We start from the raw sequence: 17,432 nt of genomic DNA, 5'->3' as shown, positions 1-17,432 counted from the left end.
TACTTTTAATTGTGCCCAGAAACAGAATGGTACTAATGGAGATGTTGCAGGAAAGGTGTGATTTCCCATGAGCAAACGTCAGCTAATATCAATGCTGCCACATTCGGGACCAATTGAACTTTCCAACAACTCTTCAAAGGCAGCCTCAGGTAGAGCATATTGCAATAACCCAATTTTTAATTTGATGTATTGTAAGCCGACTTTAGTGCTTCTATTTTTAGAGGTAGAAAGGTGGGATAGAGGCACCCAAATAAATAAATAAATGCCCAGTTTGGCCTTAGCTTTCAGATTTCATTCAAAGTGAGGGCAGGGAAGGTTTAAAGCAATTTCACAAAATGAGAGGAGTGGATACAGCATGTATATCCAATGTACCAAGCGCTGTGTATGGCTACCAGTATTTTACTACTGTTTTTACTACATGGCACAGGAGCAGGAAGCCATGGCCAATTGAGGCTTTTCAGACAATACACACACACTGAACAAAAATTTATCTGTCTGTTAGATGTTACAACGTACCCGGAATGTAGAGTAGATGAGCGTAATTTCATAACAAGTGGCCCTTAGTCTTCAGCAGGTAGGACAGCAAGAAGAGAAAGTCTTTTGTTTGCTCAGATCAAACAGCTGGTAGTGACACAGAAATAGTGATGAGAGGTGGAGGTGGTGGAGGATTTTGTTTCGTGTGCTTGTGGCAATTGCCACGTTTCTAACAGGGTGCACATGCTTGGATCGGGGTGCACAAATATCAATGCATATTTAGAACCAACCCAACACTTCCATCTAGATGTTGTATGGATGCTTAATGTACAGTATACAAATTTGTTTAGAAAGCTGGCTTTTAATTGATACATTCATGAGACATGGCAGATGAATAGATACAATAAGATCATGCTATTTCAGAAGTTTCCAAATCATTATGAGAGTGCTTGGCTTAATGCCATTCACATTAGATCTATGCATTATACACTCTAAAGTTGTCTAATGTAAAAATGTTTTTCCTCCCAGACATTTCAGTGCAATTAATTTTCTTCTCTGTTATTCTTATAACTTGTGCTAGTTGATGTCATTTTAGCTTATGAAAACCATAGTGACTCAGAACATTGCCATTTAAGAAGTTACCTCTCTTCTACTCACAAGTGAAATGGTAAAATTGCTTAAGCATTAAGCAAAATCAGGGCTCTGCATACGGTACAGTATAGTTAAACATTAAATAATCCAGATAATAGAAATCATAAGTCTTCCGTCTCTCTTTGACAGGAATCGCTGCTAGGTACTGTCTTACAACTTCTGAATTTGTTCTTTTGTCAGTGGAATGTCGGTCTTTGAAACTGGGAAAGGTCAGCCCCTCTGGAGCACCTATTAGTCGTAAAAAATAATTGGCATCTTCCTCCAAAGTTTCAAATTTACCAATGAAATCATAGTTGATAATGCAAGGATAACAAAGTTTGTTGATCTGCTCCCAGTGAGTATCCATACCAACTGGCCGACGGGGATCTAGTAAATACTGGATGAACTCTTTAAACGTCACTCCTGAGCCTGTTGTCAATGCCTCTCTGTCTGCATTAATTCTGTACTTCTTAATAATTGACTTCCCAAACACAGGGTGGTAGTAGGTATTTGGGTGTTCAAACTTATCTCTAAAGGCAGATACTAATCTTTCCATGGGATCTCGTACAGATATAACTTTGGTGTATGTCTTTAAACGGGTGTGTATCCCTTTTAAATCATAGCTGTCCAGTTTCTTCAGATGCTTTCCATAGTGCACAGCATCATGGGTAATGTTAGCTGTAGAATTGGCAAGGCCACCAAGTACCATTAGGACCCTTTTCCAATTGGAACACCCTGCTTTAGGAACTTCACAATACAAGAGTTTGTGTTTATCTTCCACATATATTCTGGAGACCATACGCAGAAGGTGAGTTCGGGGTCTGATTTCACGAACATATTTTTTGCAGAAATCATAAAGGACAGATCTTCGTTCCTTCTGCATTTCATCTGTGGTTTTCCAGCTATCATTTTTGATGACATTCATGTTCAAAGAGTGTATGGCTGGTGATAAATTCACTTGTTTGAATGGTTTAAGAAGCAGTTTGATCTTTTGCAGCTCTTCAGATAATCCAGTAGTTAAGGATTCTGCCATCCCTAGAAAAGGGTCAGTTTCCCCCCCAGTATGTCCACTCTCAAAAAGAGCTTTATTTGGTTTGTGAAAATTCTCAGCAGTGATCCAATGTTGGGGGATTCTTTCACGTTCCTCTATAGAAGTGAATCTAAAGTCCTGTTAAAAACAAAGAAAATTAGAACGTCTCTATAGAGTCTATGTGTACAGCCCAACTTCTCAGAGAGAAAAAAGTAATCAAGATGTGAAAACTATTTGGTGTTGCCTTGCCTCAAATGAAACTTCAAATGGCAGCCAGAAAGTCATTCTGACAAGTGTTAGCTCAGCTCCAAAACCTATAGAACCACGCGACTATTGGAAAATATATTTTTACTTGACTTGGAGGGTAATACAACTACAATTTAACTTCATTATATCTGCCCCCTAAATCTGGCTAGAGAAGCCACGCAAAAACCCAGCCACTCATAAGAATGTCACTGATGACAGAAATATAAAGTGTAAAGTTGAAATTGCTGAACAAAATATAGTGGATTCCACTTAAAACTCCTGGCTAATGTAAATACTTGCATACAGAGAAAGTCCAAATCTATTTCCCTTGCCGTTGGCCAGTAACAGAAAGACAACCATAAAGACTGCTCCAGTTAAAAAGCATTTATGTTAAGCAAATGGGAGAAGACGAGGGTCAATGGGGCAGCCATGTCTTCTGGAAGATCCTTCCTGCCTGTGACAGTCCCAGACACAGACAAGCAGCTGCTCTATTTTTAAAGGAAAATAATGAATTGCACAAATGCCATTTGCGATGAGAAAGGTGCCTACTTAAAAGGTGCCTTATTTCCGTCTTGTCTACCAAAGACAGTTTTAAAGATGATTCCCACTTTGTCAGCACTGGGATTCATAATGCGAGTGAACAGATTATTGCTACACGTTTGTGTCACAGAACCCAACACGTCACATGCAGCTTTTCTCTAATGCAGAGGTGCAGAACCTCTTTCAGCTTGACTGCCAAATCCCACTTTGGAGAAGCTCCCAGGGGGGACATTCCAGTGGTGGGTGGGGCCAAATGCAAAAGGGGCGGGGCCAAAAATACAAGCATATTTTAGCTTAAAGCTTTTACTGCCAGCAATGAAGCCTTAGGAGGGGCATTTCAACCTTTCAGAATGGGGAATGAACGTCACAAACCCAGAAAACCACCCAGCAGGGCCGTACATGGAGCTCAAAGACATACTTAGGGAAGGGAGATGTCAGGCAGCTGCAGGCCAACACTTTCCTCTGCAGCATGTCCAGCCACCAAGAAAAAGAAAGTAAAAAAAGAAAAAGAGAACCCCATTGCTGCTGTCTGGTAAGCTGGGTTTGGGTGCTAAAGAGAGCAGCAGGAGATTGGCACAGAAAACTGTGGGTTCAAAGGAGTTTTTTAGTGTGCTGTGGCTCATTTCCCATCTCTGCCTTGTACTCTGTCTTTTGTGCGGGTTACTTGTCTGTTACTCCACGTGATTTCTCAGGATCAAACCACACATTACTACACAGGTTGGGAGCCTAACATAGGAGGGTACCATAGCAGTGGGTGTAAGGGATACAAACCCTACCACCCATGCTAGGGTCCCAATCCAGATCAGGCCCCCTGCTCTCAGTGTAGAGTAAAAATGAAATAAAGACATAGCTGCTAGTAAAGTAATGTCTGTTTTGGACCTCAGAAGCTGCTTTCAGTTATAAAAAAAGAATACATTAGAGCAGAAGTTCAGAACTCCGTCTAGCCCTATGGGATCCCCAGAAGGTCATGCCTCTTCCCCCAACCATTTTGTGGTGGTGCCCAAGACATTTTCTCAAATTACTAAGTGTCCCCATAGGTCCAAAATGGTTGTCTACCCCAGTACTATATTATACAATATATTAGATGTATTACATTATGAGTGGAAAACCTTTGAACAATTTTAACATGAGGAATAGAAGATATAAAAAGCCAGGAGATGGTTATCATCAAGGAACTGAGTTAAATAGATAAGTCAAATAGGACTCCTGACCAAAGCTCAAAATTATCCCTAAGGATATTGGAGAGAGGTAACAAAAAGTGACCAGAGAATTTCTAACGCAGCTACCTGAGAAGGAGAGTATGAACTTGCAGCAATAGATGCTGAACTGCTATGACAGGAGTGACTTTTTTGTTGATGCAAGAACAGGATCAGCCAAGCTCCTCATAAGTGCCTCAGGTAGCTCTCTCCAGGTTCAACTGACACACATGGCAGGAGTGCCTTGAAACCGCTCCCCTCTCAATTCCAGGAGAGAAATCATCATTCAAGAAGAATGCAGCATTGATCAGATGTGGAGCGGAATGAGATAGATGCAAAAAAACAGGGATGTCACGAGGCAAGGGTTACATTATATAATAAACTATTCATGTTATTTTGTTTTGTGGTCCGCATACTTAATTTTCTGTAATGCATACATTAATAACAGCACTAAGCAGTGGTCAGTGGTGAACAGTACTGATGAAAAACAGTGGGACATCACTCTTCAGGGATACTTATAGGGCTTTGAACTTTCCACAGGAAACTCAGTCCCACTGGAGAAGGTGGGGAAAACGTGTGTGTGTGTGTGTGTGTGTGTGTGTGTACATGTGAGGGCTAAAAGTCTGTAGGGGTTGGGATTGAGTATGCAAGCCCACTCCCAACATTCCTAGTCAAATGGGCTCCTCAAAGAATTTTTGTGTATAGTGCTAAGGTCTGAGGGGGCTTTGTAACGATGTTTGGGTAAATCCAATCAGGAACCCTGCCTTATCAGGGTTCCCAATAATGGGGATGTTTATTTTATTCGTTTAAGGTGCTTCTATCCCACTTGATATCCCAGGATTTCCAGCAGTTTACATAACACACATACAATACAATATACAAATCAATATAAAAACAGTATAAAACAATAAATACCTTAAAATATAAACAAGGCAGTAAAACAGAGCAGTGTCATGATCGATTAAAAGTCAAGGAAAGCCTGAGTGAACAAATGCATTTTCAAGAAGCATTTAAAGCTCACCAGTTTCCACCTCTTGAATTACACGTGGGAGCATGTTCTAGAGGGTGGGTGCCACTATCAAGAAGGCCCACTTATAACTTGAAAAAAGTGGAAGACCATAATGCAGTCCTATACTGTCTGCTGAGAAGTAAGTCCTTTTAAGTTCAGCAGGGCTTATTCCCAGGTAAAGGACTGCAACCACAGTCCATCATTTACTATTCTGTAAATTGTACAAAGTTCAAAGGGAAGCTTTATTCAAGAAATTCCAGCTGACTATGGACAAAACTATTGGCATGTTCATTAGTTTTTTTAATTGAACCATGAACCAAAATACATAACAAAGGCTGTTGCTGGCTTTGCTCTTCAGGCTGCAAGGCTAACGGAAAGTTATGTAAAACAAAATAAAATAGTGATTGTGCATATCATCACTGTGCTTGATTCCTTTTATTTTGCTGTAATCTTACATTCCTGCCATGCTTTAAACTAGTATTGCAATGACACAGTGGCACTAGTCAATAAAAATCATTCAGCATCATTATAAGCTCTCTTCCTTTTAGGGACAAGAGGTGTGTGTGCTTGTGTAAAACATATCGGCTGCAGCATTTAATGGCCAACTACAAATATTCATATGGAGCAGAGGTGGGCTCTGTTAAGTGCTTTGTTTTAACCAATCTACTTAGCAGGAGCACAGGAAAATTTAAAAGCAGTTGAGCACCTATTTCTACTGGGGAAAACCAGATGCCTTAGATCTTGTTTTCAAGCGTTCTGTCTAAATAAAAAACCTTGGAAGTAGTTACTCCTTTTCTAATCCCATTCATTGTTTCTAAGCAAGAGCCCCACTTTCACCCTCAGTGCCTTCCATGCACTGCATCATATGTGACATTCCAGGGAGCAGACTGTCTAGATACATTTCTTCTTGTATTCTCATCTTCCTTTCCCTCCAAGCAGCTCTGGAAGGTTGCGTTATCCTCACAGAAAACTTGCCAAGGTGGTTAGGCCTCAAGAAATACACAGAGATTCTGATGCCAACAGTAGGTGCTCCTGGTTTCCACACAATCTGAAGTTACTGCGCAATGATGACTTATCATGTGGTAAGCCACATAGCCACCTTCATGGTGCAACCACTATACTGAGACTGTTGAAATGCATCTTCCTCACATGTGTATAAAGTAGGAGTGGGTATCACACGGCCTATGGGCTGCATGCGACCCTCAGAGGCTACTTGTGGCCTGCCACAGGTACCCTGCCCTCAATCCCCTCCCCGACATGCTGCTGCTGCCTCCATCACCCAGGACGTGCAAGGAAAACCACCACTATGTGCCCTATTTGCTAGCGGAATCGGGTGCCTGCCAAAAAGCTAGCAGGAGCCTGGTTTGGCGGGGAAATGGGCCTCTCCTTGCATGCCCTGCTTGCCAGCAGAACTAAGAGTCCTCAAAAAGAGGGCATGTCGGGAAAGCCATCCCCACATGCCTTCTTTCCCAGCAGGAGGAGGGTGAGGTTAAAAACAGCTACAAGTGGAGAAGGCAGATTTGGGCTGGGTCAAGGATAATAGGGGGATGAGAGGTTTAACTCTTTCCCCTGGAGTCATTTCCCTGAGTGTGATCTTTCTGGTCCCCCCTCCCAAGAAGCTGCTATTAGCCCCACAGGTGGGTGGGGGAGCCAGGTACCTCAGGCCAAACAACAACAAAGTGTCAAGACAAAGGCCTAAAACACACCACAAGCTGATTTGTGTAGGCAGCAACTTGGATAAAGGGAAGTTGTTTATCTCTTATTTCATTTGCCAATTCTGATTAAACTACTAATTAATTTCCCCCATTGTCTTTCCTCTTCCAGTCAAAATATTATGTATTTTTTCTTAACAAGTTGAACTTCATGAAGGCTGAGAATCCTGAATCTTTGCCAGCCTAGCCGTATTACTGCATTAGGGCTACACTCTGTGATTCTGTAAATTGGATCCATTCTGCTCTCATCTGCTGGCAAATATATTATTTATATGCATGAAGCTCTTGGCCCCAATCCAGAGAAAGTTAATCGCATTTAAATTCTACTGAAAGCATTGCAGTTACTTGCAACTAATTAAGCTCCATTGATTTCAACAGATTGGGACCATGGATGGAGACCACTGTGCTCTTTTAGACAGCAGATACCGAATGTTTCAAACCAGCTACAGGAAAAAGAAGAACCAACCCAATCCACTGGCTTCAGTGAGTTTTCTTTTCTTCAAGTCCACATATTTTTCTCTTCATCTATGTTCAAAAGTCAATTTTTTGAATTTTGAATATAATAATAGTTCAACTATGAAAATAATAAATTGCAAAGGATTTTGTTTAGAAAGACCAAATCAATTTGTTTATCTGAAGTTTTCAGTGAAACTGTCATACTGCTTTTATTAAATGTTTAAGGGTGCAGTCCTCTGAACTCAGAGGCGACTGCCTATCCAATGCAGGGCAGGAGAAGCACAGACGGGATCATTCTCTCCGCGCTCCTCCTGCCCTGCATTTCTGGCTAGACAGCAGCTTTCGGCTGTCTAACCACGGGAGGGCAAAGCAGAGGATGTGTTGTACAGGCATTTCCGCCCTCCCCGCCCCGGAACGCCCCATTTTGGCCACTCTGCACTCCTCTTACAAGCATGGAGTATGGGGTTTCTCCGCACTGCCTACGAGGCAGCGCAGAAGCGGGGGAAGGTCGGTTCTCCAGGAACCAACCTCGGACCACGGGCTCTGAGGTCGGTTCCCGGAAAACAAGATATCCTATGGCCGTCTAGCTGCTGACTAGCAGCCATAGGATTGCTCCCTCCAGAACAGTTCTAATCAAGACAAGTCCTGCTATTTTTGTCATCTCCCATGTCCTGTGGACAAATCATTTCTAAACAGCTTATTTGTATTCACATTGTTATTTATTTCATTATGTTATGGGTTTTTTTAAAAACTGTGCTTTTAAGAGGGGATTCATGTGTACTTGTTTATGTGGAAAGTTCTGTGGGCAAAGCCACAAATATCTGCCTATACTGTATGGATTTCTTCCTAAACATTTTATGTATAGTTTGTACTATCATGAACTATGCAACTAAAAGATATGTAAAAATAGTTAAAATACCTGATTAATTGTCTGCTGTTGTAATTTTTCTTCAGACACTGAAAGAGAAAATAAAAAAATGAGATTATTATATTTCACTGAAGTGAGCTCATGCAGAACAAAACAAAATCAAGAAAAAAGTCATAAAAACAAAGTGTGGTAGTAGTATGCAGGAATATCCAAATTATAGTGACTTTTTGTAATGAGTATTTCAGATTATATGGAATTTTCACACACTTGTAACAGCTTATTGGGTGGGATCCAGACTAAGGTTCCTTGAACTTAGTTCCCATTGAAATCAATGGGGCCTAAATCATGACTATCTTGTCCCATTGATTTCAGTTAGATCTAAGTTCAACTAACTTAGATTGAATTCAGTCCATTGTCTGCCTATAGTAATGCTCAAGATGCCTAGATCGTGAGCAATACTAAATAGCCCCTAAAATATCAATTGAACTATTGTGAGAAAAATGACAACAGACAAGACTGATTTAGCCCCTATGGGTGAGCAGTCTCTGACTACTTCTGGTTTCATTCTCTTGATCCACATTATGCACAGACATCTTTAAATACTCTTACATGGAAGAATGAGTGGTTGAAAAGACATACACTACAATGACTTCCAACATCACAGTACTTACATTTTATAACGTAAGGAAATTTTACACTCTAGATGCCACACACACATCCCTTAATCATTCCATTCCTCTTTGATAGTGGATGCTCCAAATGCAGACAACTTTGCTTCTGCCTGTTGCAGCCACAGCAGCCCTAAAACATGGACTTCTTACTATGCACATTCCACGATGGATTCCTGGCATATTTCCTATGCAAGAATACTGAGGTTCTGCTGTGCTAGAGGCATGTCTAGGAAAGGAGATTTCTTGGCATATTTTGTAACAACACTGTCATGTTTCTACCATAATTATCCGGGGCTCCAATCCTGAAAACTACAGAAGGAAATGGGATTTGTGTGTGCAAAAGTCACACAGGACCACAGCTGTAATTTGCAATACCCAATTCAATAAATATTCTATAACAGAAAATGTCTGCACCTCATCTGAGGTTTATAAGATGGAAAAGTAGTTTGAAAGACACAGGAATCATGCTCTTTTATCAGAACTGACAAGGGAAAACTAGCAGGGTCACTTAGAAAGGTGAATGTGGAGGCAGATTAAAAGTTCTCCACCCATGTTGAAAATTAAGGCAACAAAGGGATACGTTTATGTTTCATGTGCACTATATTACCCTCACACTGAAAGGCTTTCACATGGTTTGTGGGAATTTCAGTCGAACTCCATCAATCACAGTTTTCTGGGGCAAGGATATGTGGATGGCACTCCCTTTACAGCTCATCAGTGTCACAATTTGTATAGCTAGAGGGATTGCTATGGAGCCACACAGGCAAACTATCAAACTGGCAAGTTTAAAGGCATTGACAAATGCTCTCACTTTTGTTCTTGTTCAAAGAAGGTTGAAGATTTGCCTTCCTATTTACAGAACTGCTGATTCTCTCTGTGTGAAGACAAATGGTTTAACCCTATTATTGACAAAAAAGGGCTGGTATGCATGATTGCTGTTGCACACCATGGTTTATTTAAGCTACACTGAGCTGTGGTGTGTGCTGGCCGCCCTTTTGAATATTAAAGCTGTGGTGGGCGGTTGCCATTGCTTATTGTATCATGTGAACTCAGTGAGGGTAACTAGTCAAATGTTCTGGAACAGGACAGGTCCGTGAAGCTCCCTTCTGACTTGTACACTGTAAATTTAGGTTTCCAAACCACTTATTTTCAGCAAGATGTTTAGGATACCGTGTAACTATTTTCGTACAGGTAGACTTTAAAGTAGTAACTTGTCTAATTATCTCTTGCAATATCTTCCTAAAAAGGGGGTGGGGGGGATCAAAATTACTTATTGCTTTAGACCTACAATAGAGGATTGCCTCTTTATAAGCCTTTCCAGTTCTATTATTTCTTGGTTGGTTTGAGGTAGATACCATACATTTTATGATCCAATTTACATTTGTAGGCATCCCTGTAAATATAGTGAAATGGGAGGCCACATATACAAAACTCAGTTTCCCCTCTAGGCTGTCTTTAGAAACTCATTGATGTCACTTCCTTCCTCAGTCAGCAAGTGAGTTTTCCTTTAATTCTCAGCCCCAGCTGTCTATGCTGTCAACACAAAGTTATTAAAATTTCTTTAAAGTGAATCAAAATAGCCTAAAAACAAATGTGCTGGGAAGCAGGAAAGCATCAGTATTCAAAGTCCACAAACCTTTGAGCAAAACAGAGTTGATCCAACTAGAGATTGCAAACATTGGTCTTTCCTAGCATCTTGTACATCATTAAAAGATGTTTAAAACACATACTCCTTAATCTTTTATTGCCAAAGAGAAAGAGAGCCTTATTTGGTTAAAAGAAAATTAGCCTCAAGATGTGATTTCAATTGTCACAATGTTCTCAGTGAACACAGTACTGCCTACTGAAAGTCTGCCTAAATAATGTTTAATTTTCCTTCTTGAAGCAAAAAAGTAACACTTGTCTCTACATAACAAAATAGTACACCATTATACAGGAAGTAATTACCATGATATTATACAGGAAGTAATTACCATGATATCCTGATTAGCAAACTAGCTAAAGGTGGACTAGATGAAACAACTGTCAGGTGGATCCACAGTTGGCTACAGGATCGGACTCAAAGAGTTCTTATCAACAGGATCTTCTCAAACTGGGGAGAGGTAACAAGCAGGGTACCGCAGGTTTCGGTCTTAGGCCCAGTGTTCTTTAACATTTTTATTAATGACTTGGATGAGGAAGTGTGGGGAATGCTTATCAGATTTGCAGATGACACAAAATTGGGCGGGATAGCTAATACCCTGGAAGACAGAAACAGAATTCAAAGTGATCTTGATAGGCTGGAGTGCTGGGCAGAAAACAACAGAATGAAATTTAATAGGCATAAATGCCAAGTTCTGCACCTAGGAAAAAGAAACAAAACACAGTTACAAGTGTCAGGAATGGCCCTGTAGTCTTCTGAGCCCTCCAATAGCCAGAAGCAGCAGTCAGATAAAAGGGCTACTTTCCAAAGCTTTATTTCCATTCAGCCTAATGAGGCTTACAGATGCTAATTTTCTGATACTCAGAGGAAAGATAAAGGAACCGCCTATCCACGGTTTCTAAGCGCAGCAACTCTCTGAACTTAAGGAGTAGGAGGAGAAATTCTCCCCCTTTCCCATGGGGCCTTGGGGCATAGCTGCTGATGTCGAGCCAAATGGGCTGAGCTCAGCTCCCGCAATCTCTCGCTTCTACCTGCGCCTGCGCCTTGCGTCTAAAGTAAAAGCTCAAGTTGTCCCTCCCTTTCCATGCCAGGGTCAGTACTGCTCCCAGGAATGTGAGCGGGGGGGGGGGCAGAGCTCCCCCTCCAGCTGTGCCTCTGAAACCTGAAGGGGTTCCTCTCCCACGGACTCTATCTCCTCCTAAGAATCAGAGCTGCTTTGGGACTCTATGGGCTCAGATCCAACCCTGACAACAAGATGGGTGATACGTGCCTCAAAAATACTACAAGCGAGAAGGATCCTGGAATTGTTGTAGATCACAAGCTGAATATGAGCCAATGATGTGATGTGGCTGCAAAAAAGGCAAATGCTATTTTGGGCTGCATTAATAGAAGTATAGCTTCCAAATCCCATGAAGTACTAGTTCCCCTCTACTCAGCACTGGTTAGGCCTCATCTTGAATACTGTGTCAAGTGCTGGGGGCCACACTTTAAGAAGGATGCAGACAAGCTGGAGAGGGTTCAGAGGAGGGCAACAATGATGACCAGGGGACTGGAAACAAAGCCCTATGGAGAGAGACTGAAAGAACTGGGCATGTTTAGCCTTGAGAAGAGAAGACTGAGGGGAGATATGATAGCGCTCTTCAAGGACTTGAAAGGTTGTCACAGAGAGTAAGGCCAGGATCTCTTCTCCATCATCCCAGAGTGCAGGACACGGAATAATGGGCTCAAGTGACAGGAAGCCAGATTCTGGCTGAACATCAGGAAAAACTTCCTGACTGTTAGAGCAACATGAAATGGAACCAATGCCCTAGGGAGGTGGTGAGCTCTCCTACACTGGAGGCATTCAAGATTAGGCTGGGCAGCCATCTGTCAGGGATGCTTTGACTTAGATTTCTGCATTGAGCAGGGGGTTGGACTCGATGGCCTTGTAGACCCCTTCCAACCCTACTATTCTATGATTGGCAAGGGGATCACTGGCCTAAGAGGCTTCACTACCAAGGGAAGTTTCTCCTCAATACGTCTATTGACATGAGTATCTCAGACATTCCTGAAACCCATACATTTGTGCCCATGTTCTTCCCTAAAACAGTGGCATTCTGCAACATTTTATTTTATTATTACATTTCTATCCCACCATTTTTTCTCTTGCAAGGAACCCAAGGTGGCTCACACGGTCCTTCTCCTCTCTATTTTGTCCTCACAAAAGTCCTATGAGGTAGGTTAGGCTGAGAGTCAGTGACTGGCCCAAAGTCACCCACTAGCTTCATGGCTGAATGGGGACTAGAACCTGGAACTCCTGAGTCCCAGTCCAACACTCTAACCACTACACCATGCTGGCTCTCTTTTGTGATATTGGAATAGGTGAAAAGCCTGTGGCGCCTCCAGATGTTTCGGCCTACGACTCTTATCAGCCCTAGTCAGCAAAGCCAATGGTGAGGGATCATGGGAGGTGTAGGCCAAAATATCTGGAAGGCCACACATTATCCACCCCTGTAATAGTGTACCAAAAGCGATGTCAAATACTTAAGACACAACATGCTCCATCAGGGTATTCCTGCACACTCTGACAGAACAGGTCACGACTGCATATATCCTCTGCATGCTACTTCGGTAAGCTCCTAGAGAGCAACAATAAGTTATTGTCGTATCCCAACAACATTGCTATGGAGGCTAGTCCAAGTTTACCACTCTGCAGCCATTAGTTCTAATATCAACACCCTTCCTTTAACCTAAATCACTCTCCTCTGCTGTTATTACAGCTGCTATATTTGTAACAGCGGTTTCATGTTGTCTCTCTGCCATTTTCTTCTAAGCTAAATATATCAAACTCTGTAAATACAGGCTTCTCAAATAAATCCTCCCCATATGCTATCAATCATTGTAATTATTGCTCTTTGCACCTGTTCCAATTTGAAAGCACCTGCTACTCACCAGACAGTGGTCTGAATCGCATGGAGTGGCCTCATAATATGCCTGCTTTGTGGTGGAAGGTTGGACTCCATTGTTCCTTTCAGCAATACAATTCTAAGACTGAAAAATTCCTTTTTTCCTTAAGAATCATGCAAGTTAGTAGATCAAGAAACCTAAAACACCTTTTCCCCTTCAAAACATTAAACCAGTAATAATTGGTCAGATTTTTCTTTCAGTATTAATATGTAAAGCAAGTTCTGTTCAAGTCTCCTCTCCGCATCTATTTTAGAGTGCCTTTTAACTTCATATTTATTCACCAATCCCTGTGCTAATTACGCAACTAGCTATGATGAAAAGGTCCCACAATGCATTAATTACTTTTTCCTTAGTATTACATAATCCTAGCAAGCTGTCATGGTGCCAACTCACCAGTTACCCTGGCAGCGTTAAACATAAAAATGGACCCCAAGTTGATACTGATTGAACCAAATGAAGGCAAATTGGCCATTTCAGAGTGTTTGCATTCTTACAGCATTCTATGTCTTTCCCTAGCTGATTTTTGGTGATTACTTTTGATATGAAAACAGTCCTTCAATTGTCAGTCTCTAATAAGGATGCAGAGCGGTTCCTTGGAGGTTCAAAGGATCCTGGGAACACAAACATTTGCAGAACCTGACGCAGCCAAATGTCTTGCGTTGACCCACGTGTGCACATTCAGCTTCTGACTAATGAAGTCATTATAAATAATACAAAACAGGAGCAAAATAACATGTTCTCCTTAGTTTGACAATGAGGCTCTCATGTGAATAGAATTTGGGAGTACACATTCATTAATGCCTTTGTGAATAAAAAAGGAAAACTAAAATTAGACTTCTCATGTGAGCCAAAAATTTTATTAGCTCCCTTTCGGTTTAATCAGAATAAAATCCAAACATTGTTTATAAGTAAACCTAGGGAGATGGCATGGCGTTGTGGTTAAGAGAATGAGCCATGAATCTTGTCTCTGCCACGAACTCACTAGGTGGCCTTAGGCTCTTCTCCTAAACCTCAGTCCTCCATCTGTAATATGGGGGATAATACTGACTTACTTTAAAGGGTCTTAAGGATTAAGACTAATATAATGCATGTGAAGTGCTTTTGAACACTTGAAAGCACTATACATAGTGCTTTAACTGGATTTACTCTAATGTGAAAGGGAAGACAGCTATAGGGTGTAAGTCTGGCACTGTCTTGTTTTGTGGCTAGGGTGAAAACCTGGATGAAGGAGCTTTCCTGGATGTGATACAGGGTGTAGGTGGGAATAACAATGAGCGGCTCTGAGAGAGACCAGAGACAGGGCCAGCATGAAGAACTAATTAGGAAAAGGCAGAGTTTGGTGTGTGGTTTTAGCCTGTTTGGTTTTAGCTTGTTTATATACTTTCATGTACTTTATACTGAATATAACATCCGGGGGTGGGGGGGAGATAGGGTTACCAAAATTCTAGCCATGATGGACAGTGGGAGGTAGGGAATGGGGTGTTGGACTGGCTGGGTGAGGAGACATGAGGGATACTGGTTGGAAATTTTCCCCTTGGCCAGACCATCCTCCATCCATCAGGGTTCAGGTTGCTCTATCAGCCTGCCCTCTGTTCTGGAGGTCCTGCTGGTTAAAGCCCAGTCAGTCCAAAATAAAACGTATACCATCCACAATTTGATTGTGGATAAAGGGGTTGACCTGGCATGTATTACTGAGACCTGGATGGGGGAGCTGGGTGGGGTTGGGCTGACTCAGTTCTGCCCACCTGGGTACTTAGTTCAGTACATGCACAGACTGGAAGGATGGGGTGGGGAGTGGTTGTGGTCCACAGAGCTTCCATTGCCTTCGCCAGGATGCCTTCCCACTGCAATGCAGGATTTGAGGGGCTGCCTCTGGTGTTGTGTCAGAGAGATGTAGCTGGTGCATCACTCACTGCATTGCCTGGCAGCCTCCTTATCTAATTGGTGGGAGTGGTCTCAGGGGTGGTGTTGGAGAATCTAAGGATGGTGGTCCTTGTGTACTTTGACATTCACACTGGGGCTGCTTTGTCAGGAGGCTTCCTGGATGCCATGACTGGCCCAACACATCATGCAGGGAATACTGGGACATGAAGGGGGTAGTCTGAAATGGGGGGGGGGGCTGTCACTACTCTATTCCCATGGTCAAGCCACTTCTTGGACTAACAGCTGTCTACCGTGGTGGGGGGTCATTAAGATGGCCCACCCCTGGAGACCTAATCTGAAGGATTCCTCAATGCTCTGGAGCATTTTTTCCAGGTATCAGGGCTGGCAATCCTGTTGAGGCCCTAGTCTTGCTATGGAATGATAGGATGAGACAGGCCATTGACACAATTGCCCCCAAGCACCCTCTCCATCACCAAGGAGCCCAGATAGCTCCCTGGTTCTCAGAGGAGCTACAGGCAATGAGGCAGGTTGGGTGAAGGCTAGAGCATAGGTGGTGGAAAACTCTGTAAAGATGATTGAACACAGGCTAGAGCACATGATCACGCCTACCATGGGGCAGAGTGGGCAGTGAAGAAAAGTTTCGTTATTGCCTCTATTTCATCCTTGATTAGCCAGCCAGCATAGTTGTTCCATGTGGTTCAGGGTCTTTTAACATCTACCCCAGTAAATGGAATGTTGGAGCCCATGGGTACCTGCTGTGACATATGTGAAAGGCACTTCAGGGATAAAATCACCAGTCTTCATGCTAACTTGGATGCCACAGTTGATGCAAGTCCAAATGAGGTGTCCCAATGTTCCATACAGTCTGGTTTTGTGGGATCTGTTTCAGCTTTTTGAGGCTGACAAGACATTTGAAGTGGTGCATCTGACTACTTGCCTTCTTGACCCCTCCTCTTCATGGCTAATTTGAACTAGCCAGAGAGGACTGACTGGGTCGATCCAGCGTATGGTAAACATCTTGCTGCAGGAGGAGTGGACACCCAATGCCTTGAAGCAGATGGTGCTGTGCCCGCTTCTCAAGAAACCCACGCTGGACTGAGAGGTTCTTAATAGCTACCACCTGATTGCTAATATTCGCTATCCTTCTTAGCGACCAGCTAAGATGGGCGATTAATAAATTTAATAATAATAAATAAATAAATACATACATACATACATACATACATACATACTGAGCTTCATTTCTCTGTGTGAGAGAGGCTGTGCAGGCCCTGGATTAGTGTCTGGATGCAGTGGAGGGCCAGGTAAGGGTCAGTAAGCTGAGGCTGAATCCTGACAAGATGTAGGCACTGTGTAGTTCTCTTCTCCAGGAATTATGGATGTTGCTTGTTCTGGACAGGGATGCACTCCCTCTGAAGGAGGAGGCGCATAGCTTTGGGCTGCTCCTAGACCCATCATTGTCAGTAGAGGCACAAGTGATCTCCATGGTGGGGAGTGCCTTTTTCCAACTTTGGTTCATTCACCAGCTCCAGCTGTTCCTGGACAAGGATAGCCTGGCCATGATGATGTATTCACTGGTAACCTCAAGACTGGACTACTACAATGCGCTTTACATGGTGCTACCTTTGAGGTTGGTCTGGAAGTTTCACGTTAGTGCAAAAGGCTGCAGCTAGGCTGCTGAGTGGGACAGACTATTGGGAACATATTAACCTGTTTAGAAAGAGTTGCACTAGCTACCTATAAGCTACCAAGCCACGTTCAAGGTGCTTGTGCTGACATATGAAGCCCTATATGGCCAAGGACCTGGATACCTGATGGAGCACCTTCTCCTTCATGTACCTGCCCAGATATTAAGATCTAGTGGGGATGCCCTCTTGCCAGTGCCACTGTTGGCTCTTGCCAGCTGACCACAGCTGGCAGTGATAAATCACTGGCTGATAACAGGGTTGTAAACCTGTCCAAGGCTGTGAGAGGGGAAAGGTGGCTGAAGCAGGGAACTCTACCAGGGCAGTCGCATCCAAAGCAATGTGGCAAAGAGAAGTCTGTTTTCCAGTCTGAAGTCCAAAACACAAAGGAACACGAGCAAGGCAGTGGGTCAGGTCTGGGGTTGAGGCTGTGATCCTGCATG

At 42.7% G+C, this 17,432-nt stretch overlaps 1 protein-coding gene across 1 annotated transcript in view; it reads right to left on the bottom strand.

Annotated features, from left to right (window-relative positions):
* Positions 1 to 821: 821 nt before the first annotated feature.
* The window catches only part of CHST9 (carbohydrate sulfotransferase 9), a 109,216-nt gene continuing 92,605 nt past the window's right edge, over positions 822 to 17,432 (bottom strand). Inside the window, exons 3-4 of the mRNA XM_084849635.1 lie at positions 8,213 to 8,250; positions 822 to 2,272 (exon numbers count right to left, since the gene is read on the bottom strand). Coding sequence (XP_084705761.1) covers positions 1,169 to 2,272; positions 8,213 to 8,250 — 1,142 coding nt within the window. The 3' untranslated portion in view covers positions 822 to 1,168. The remainder of the gene's footprint in view (positions 2,273 to 8,212; positions 8,251 to 17,432) is intronic.

The sequence above is a fragment of the Heloderma suspectum genome, chromosome 4, assembly GCF_057233095.1.
Source record: "Heloderma suspectum isolate Gila_16-S chromosome 4, 16-S_ref, whole genome shotgun sequence".
Classification (NCBI taxonomy): Eukaryota; Metazoa; Chordata; class Lepidosauria; order Squamata; family Helodermatidae; genus Heloderma; species Heloderma suspectum.
This window is presented reverse-complemented; position numbering and strand designations above follow the sequence as displayed.